The 6,724-nt window shown below is 39.9% G+C and overlaps 1 protein-coding gene across 1 annotated transcript; it reads right to left on the bottom strand.

Moving 5' to 3' along the window:
* si:dkey-8e10.3 (serine/threonine-protein kinase SBK1) lies at positions 1–4,120 on the bottom strand. Its single transcript, XM_014016266.1, has 4 exons — positions 4,023–4,120; positions 3,061–3,229; positions 1,911–2,113; positions 1–771 (listed from the first exon to the last, which is right to left on the bottom strand). The coding sequence occupies exons 2-4, from the start codon at positions 3,221–3,223 to the stop codon at positions 181–183; spliced, it is 957 nt and encodes a 318-aa protein (XP_013871720.1). The 5' UTR covers positions 3,224–3,229; positions 4,023–4,120; the 3' UTR covers positions 1–180.
* Positions 4,121–6,724: the final 2,604 nt, after the last annotated feature.

The following is a 6,724-nucleotide window of genomic DNA, read 5'->3' as shown; positions in this document are numbered from 1 at the left end:
TACTGCAGGAAAAACCTCTGCTGTGTTTTATTATTTTTATATTGGGACAATATTTTACATTGTAAATCAAGGATCTACATGAGCTGGATCCTGTTTGTCTTGAAAAAGCTTAAATTTACAAAGCAGGCTGTCCATTCGGCTCCTCCCACTTTTATTTTCCAGGAGCTTAAATGTTCTCTGCTACAGCTGGTTCTCATGTCCTTTCTTCAGCCAGTCTTTGTCCACGTACGCTCTCACCTCCCCCACCGTGCACCTCTTCTGTGCATCCAGAGCCAGAAGCTTCCCGAACATCTCCATGGCCTCTGGAGTAAACCTTCTCCACAAAGGAGGAACGTCCTCCTCAGTGTAAGGCTTCGTCGTCATGCTGCACCAGTCTGCGAACTCCTGGTAGAAGCTGTCTGAGTCCATGCAGTGCTCCCAGGGGAAGTAGCCTGTGAGGATGCAGAAGATGACCACCGCAAAGGCCCAGGTGTCGAGGCTCGGCTCGACGCTCAGAGGAGCTGCGGTCACTTCCTTCTGGTTGTCCAGCAGAGCCACGGTGCAGAGCTCCGGGGCCATGTAGGGCAAGGTTCCTGTGACGAAGCGGATCAGGGTGCCCCTCTTCTGAGCGAGACCAAAGTCTGCCAGCTTGACCTGGCAGCACTGACTGTCCAACAGGAGGATGTTTTCAGGCTTGATGTCCCGGTGGACAAAGCCATGGCTGTGGATGAACTCCAAAGCACTGGAGATCTGGACAACACAACGTTTCACAGAGGATTCTGGGATACCCACCTGGAAAGAAAAAAAGAGATAATTACTAGGCATGCAACAATACTTGCATCTGTATCAAACCATTCAATACACACTACTGTATGTATGGAACAATACAGATTTTTAAAATTTTGTTTTCTTATAAAGATGCTCTGTGTTGAAGGATCAGTGGATCTGTGTTCGACTACTCCACCTAGTCTGCATTGTGGAGCACAGATCGACTGAGAAACCTGCTGTTTCAGCAACATTTAATTTAAAAATGGAACTTTTGGAGTTAAATAAATGTTCACAATTAATTTCAATAAATTACAAGCTAAGAAGGGCATGGAAATTTCTATTTTTATATCGAAAAAATATTGAACCGTGAAACTAAACTACTGAGCCTAGCCGTGAATTTCTGTATTGTTGCACCCCTATTACATGTCATTTTAATTATTTGTGTATAATGTATTCAGGTCAGATTGACTGGTTAGTTTGGAAGATTTAATTTAAATCCCAACTTCACCAATATTTTGAAGCAAACAGTTTGCTCGTCAATCGTCTAAACGAGTTTCGGAGCGACTTCTTTGTCCGCGGCCATGTGGAAAGTATTAACACGCTAAGGTATTGTGTATTTTCCAGACACATAGTTCAATTCCATGTCAAAATGCAGTAACTATGTCACCTTCAGTTGTTATGAAATTGCTGTGTATAACAAAAATACATATGACTTTGCAGCATAACAACTAAACGCCTTGTAATTGGCCCCTGCCTCTTTTAAAATTTCCTACCATTTCTGACACTCCCACTTCAGCCCATCTTCACAACAATGCATCGGGGGAGGGGTGCTCTGTGAGGCGTGAACTCGGCCACAGGGAGGAGCTATGTACAAATAGGCGGTGCTTTGTACCAGCAAGTGTTTAGGCAGCTCTGAAGGATTTCTCAAACATGCATGAATGAGTCAAAGCAACACTCTGAGTACGTTTCTGATGAAGGAATCAGATCCAACATCATATAAAGCTCAAAAAAGTCGATTTTGCACAATACCCCCCCCCCCCCCCCGCCTTTAAATAAGAGTTAGCCTTCACCTCAAAGTTCACTGTACCTAAATCCAGCACAGCATCTCTGTTAAAGTGGCTCTAAGTCCTTCTCAAACCCCACTTAGTCAATGAATGACTCACTTTTGGCTGGATGACGGCAAATAAATCCCTTCCAATGACAAGCTCCTGGGCAAAGCAGTAGTGCTCTTCYGACTGGAAGGCAATGCCAAAGAGGCCCACGATGCAGGGGTGGTGGGACAGGTGTAAGGAGATGCAGTACTCCCGCAGGAAGCCCTGCAGCTTAGTCGAAGTTTTGGGCATCACTTTCAAGGCCATGGGAGTCCCTGCAGATCATGGAAGGGAACATTCAGTGTTTTCCAAGTTTATGCGCAGCTTTTCTGTGGAACTAAAAGTTATAATGAGTACTTTAGTCGTTACATTTTCTAAAACCTGAAACTTGTCCAGGMTCTCACACATCCACACACCTCCTGGTGGTTTTAACTTTAGGTCCTTCAGGCCTTGAGCCAAACATGCTAACGCCAGCTGCTGATCTGCGTCCTGTTCAACTAGAGACCAACTCGTTGCTTCGTTTTACTGCTCCTCTCGGGTCAAACAGGAGGTCTAAATCTTGCACCTTAACTTTTCTCAGCAGACACTTTTCTGTGTGTTTTCTYTTTGTCGATGCTGCTCCCTAAAGGTTTCAGGACCTCATATTTGACCCATCACATCGAAACGAGGATTATCGTAAGTCCAAAGGCGAAATGGGGAGAAATAGGCAGATACAGGGTTTTGATTTAAACGTTTGCAAAAATATAATTTTGTCAAAATATAATGAATTAATGCCTTATCTATGTATCATTTGAATGAACTGTCTGAAATATATTCCTAAAAAAWTTATGAAGCATTTTTTTGAGAAAGTAGCAACAAGAAAAACTGATTTTGAGGAAAAACACCTTAAAGTTTTGAATTTTTCCCTGTGAGCTATCAATGTTTTTGTTTCTTTCCAACTGGGAAATCTTAATATACAAATAATATTTGAGGGAGCCTGTTTGTATTAACATAAATTATTCAATAAATTTATATAAACTTATGATTCAGACAAAACAGTAATGTATTGTAACCAACAAGACAAATTAAGTGACATCTCTGGATAAGCTTATATCAGAATGATCCAGGTATCAAAATGTAGCTTTTAAAGCAGGAATCTAAAAATGTGATTACGTCAATTTGACCAAATTTGACTTAATCCTCATTTCAACATGATGTGTCACATATTTTGAATAGTTTATACCTCTGAAGCGATGCGTGACCAAGAGCACTTTGCCGTATTTCCCCCGACCGATCTCCTTAATGATGTTGAAATGTTCCTGTATCTCTAAGTGGTTGATGCTCTGAGCTGTCAGCTCCATCAGCTCGTCGATCAGGCTCCCGTCAGCCAGACCCAGCTCAATCATCTTCTCCTGCAACAAAAAACATTTGTTAACAACCTATCAAACAAATAAAYCATCCAGTCTTTATGGGCATTTAGTTTTATGGGCCTTAACACTGATACAACAGCATCATCACAGCTGCGGTTTTTACAATGATGTCATTATAATAACAGTCGATGTTTAAATTGARAAACATCTGTACTTTGTATATAGATTATTAACACAAATACATTTCATCTTTCTGACTTTTAAGGATTCTTTAGTGTTTTATAGCAAAATAATGTAGTTTGTACTAAATCATGCAACAGTCCTGAAGTCCATGGAATGAATAGAGTTTTGCAAATTGGAAAATTTTAAATAAAACATATTTTTGTCATTTATTTATTAAAGAGACTTGATTCAATGACGCATGGCAGTACAGAGATTTACATTTAATTTTCACACTGTTTAAAACTGATTTGAACTAAACTTTTTAAAATTGTTCAGTTTAATGACTCAACTTTTATGTGAAATACAACCAAACAACTAACTGTTAGGTTTATAATATACCAGTATATATATTTGATGACWAGCTATGATAATTTATACATGTTTGTGTTTATTATTTTTTACTTTTATCCTATTTCAAGTTTTTTTTAATAAATGCATAATTCCTTTATTTATATAATTTATTTCCTAATTCTGATCAGATTAGTTTCCTGTGCTTATGCATGCAAACATATAACAAAACAGAAATAACACACAGAGAATCTTTTTTTCCTGCTTCTTAAGTTAATCATTTCTTAGTTTATCAATGAGACATTGAGTATTTCTAAATTCTTACCTTTTTCACCAAGATTTTCCCCAGTAGAGTCACTGGAATCTGAAAAACAAACAGAAAACAAACCAAATGTCAGACAGGTTTTCAAGAAACAAACAGCAGCTCAGCACGCAGCAGAGTGAACGAACCGTCTGTGTGTCTGCTGTCAGACCACTGCCCACTGATGACACACACAGACACACACTAGTTTGTGTTTCTATATTTATTGGGACCAGTCATTGATTCATTACCAGTGATATCTATAGCCCACGGCTATTCAACTAAATCGCTCCGGGGGGCCACAGTTACTGCAGGTCAACAGATGAGGGGCCGAACATCCAGCAATGAAAGTTATTATGTAAATGAACCAAGTATTACAAAGATCTGTTACCTTTGAATTAGTTTATTTTGCTGCTTTTAATCATGAATACAACATACAGAACCCTATAAAAGTAGTGATAATTAAASATTATCAAAAACAAAACGAACACATTATGCCTCCTATTTGACACAAATATTTTGACTTGTCAAATTTTTAAACCTCACTTTCATCATTTTATCTTCAACRGCTTGTAGTTTTAACTGTCTTGAGTGTTCATAGAAATGTTTTTTTACCAGCTTGTAGCCAAGATCCTGATGTTTCTGTAGATACCAAACGTGTCTGTTTAACTAAAAGAACTTAGAGTAATTAAAGTAGAAATCCAGGGGTTTGGGCTTAAGAGATGAATGAACCAATTGGCGGGCTGAACTTTGGTCACTTCGGCCCGCGGGCCACCAGTTGAATAGCCCTGCTACAGCCCAACCCTGACTTCTCTAAAGCTAACCCCTAATACTAACCCTACTAACCCTAACTAAAGCTAACCATAACCCTAAACCCCCACCTCCAGAACATACCTGACCCTAAATCTAGCCTAAACTCAATCAACACCTTAGTCCTGAACCTGACCCCCAACCCAAAAATGGAGCTCCACCATTTTAGGATCAGTCAGGACACCTGATCTTGACAAAGTAGGTGTATACCAGAAATGGTCCTAAAAAGGTAACAAATGCAAGTACACACACACACACACACACACACACACACACACACACACACNACACACACACACACACACACACACACACACAGCCTATAACCTCTGCATGCATCCAGTAAGCTTTTGAACATATGAAATCTCCACTCATCCAAATATTTAATGAATTTAGAACCCTCCTCTCAATAATGGCAGTGTTTGAGTATATTTACACTTTTTACATTAAAGATCATCCTCTTCGCACACACTGATTCAAGCCTTTAATACAGACGTATGCAGTTGAAATTTTTCATCTGAAACAGGAATCTTTTCAATATAAAACAGCAGTGTTGAACTGTAAACCCAGTTTTTCGACTATTTCATTATCATTAAAAGTTCAAGTCTTCCCTTTTCCAACAGTCTCGTTGCGCCTGAAGTCACACAAACGTCAAACTACAGCCAGAAGAGCTAAAAATCGTTTGCTAAATGTTTGTCATAATGTAGAAATGTGTCTGCACCAGCACAGAGGGAGTGTGACCGTCATGGCTCTGATCCAGGGATCATCAGGTTACGGCACTCAACCAGAACAAATCCCTTAGGATGTGGAGTACACCACAGCAAGGCCTAATGGTGGCCTACGCTGCCGCCGCACCTGTGTGCAAGTGTTTATTGATCTTTGTTTAATTGAGCTCACTCCTCACCGTGACACCACCGCAGCGGTTATTTTTGGGGAGGACCGAGCTTCCAAGTTAAACAAACGATCCACAGAAACAGATCCTTTAGTTCTGACCTGTGGAGCTCTGCTGTGGTTTGACGAGGTGTGAGTCGCTGGGGTGCAGAGCGCCTGACTTTATTCCAAACTGAAAAGGTCATCGTGTTGGAAAGATTTGTCCTGACCATTCTGACTGAGTTGGTTTTACATTTAGTGATGAGCAATACTGCTAATTTATTGCAGCTCTCTGTGGGTATCTCTGTTCCCCAGCAGTCAACTGCCATGATGGGACCCAACCCTGAGCACAGATTCCCATCAATGATCACAGTTATGTAGTGGAGTGTGTTTGGACATTTGTGATCCTCATGTTACACTGTCGCCACAGACATGGGGTAATGTCATATCTGAGATCCTTTACATCCATGATGAAGCTGAGTAGTCTTCAAGGCGCCAGACGTGGAGTCCACGACCCCACCGTCTGGTTTCAGGACGATTCTGTCCACTCTGGCCCAAAGGAGTAAACTTACAGAGAATTGAGCAACTGGTTGATTTCAAGTTGAGCTCCAAGAGCTCCTGGACAACGGCTTATTTCCACAACTCATAATTAACAAGAAGTTAAAATTCCACTTTTTTCCTGAACAGATTACTTTGAGACAAATGAAAAGGTCTTCAAAGCAGAATTGAGGAAAGTGACAAAGCCTGTAAATACATGACTGGACCTTTTAGACCAGGGGATCTTGACCTTTGTGACCTCGGGGCCCAATTTGTTGAACATAAAGTGATGCAAGGCCCAGTCAGACATTACCAATGTATGGATCAAAATGATAATTATTCTAAATCTTGGTTTAATTTTGTACTGTATTTACATAATAACTAAACTATCATAACTAACATAACTAAATTAAATACATTTACATTTTAAAAGTAAAACTCCTGTCAAATAATCACAAGACATGATTATAACAAACATTTTTATATTGTAACCTGTCCATAACAATTAT

This window comes from Austrofundulus limnaeus, unplaced genomic scaffold (assembly GCF_001266775.1).
Source record: "Austrofundulus limnaeus strain Quisiro unplaced genomic scaffold, Austrofundulus_limnaeus-1.0 Scaffold142, whole genome shotgun sequence".
Lineage (NCBI taxonomy): Eukaryota > Metazoa > Chordata > Actinopteri > Cyprinodontiformes > Rivulidae > Austrofundulus > Austrofundulus limnaeus.
Note: the sequence above shows the minus strand (reverse complement) of the source record. Positions and strands in the feature narration are given on the sequence as shown.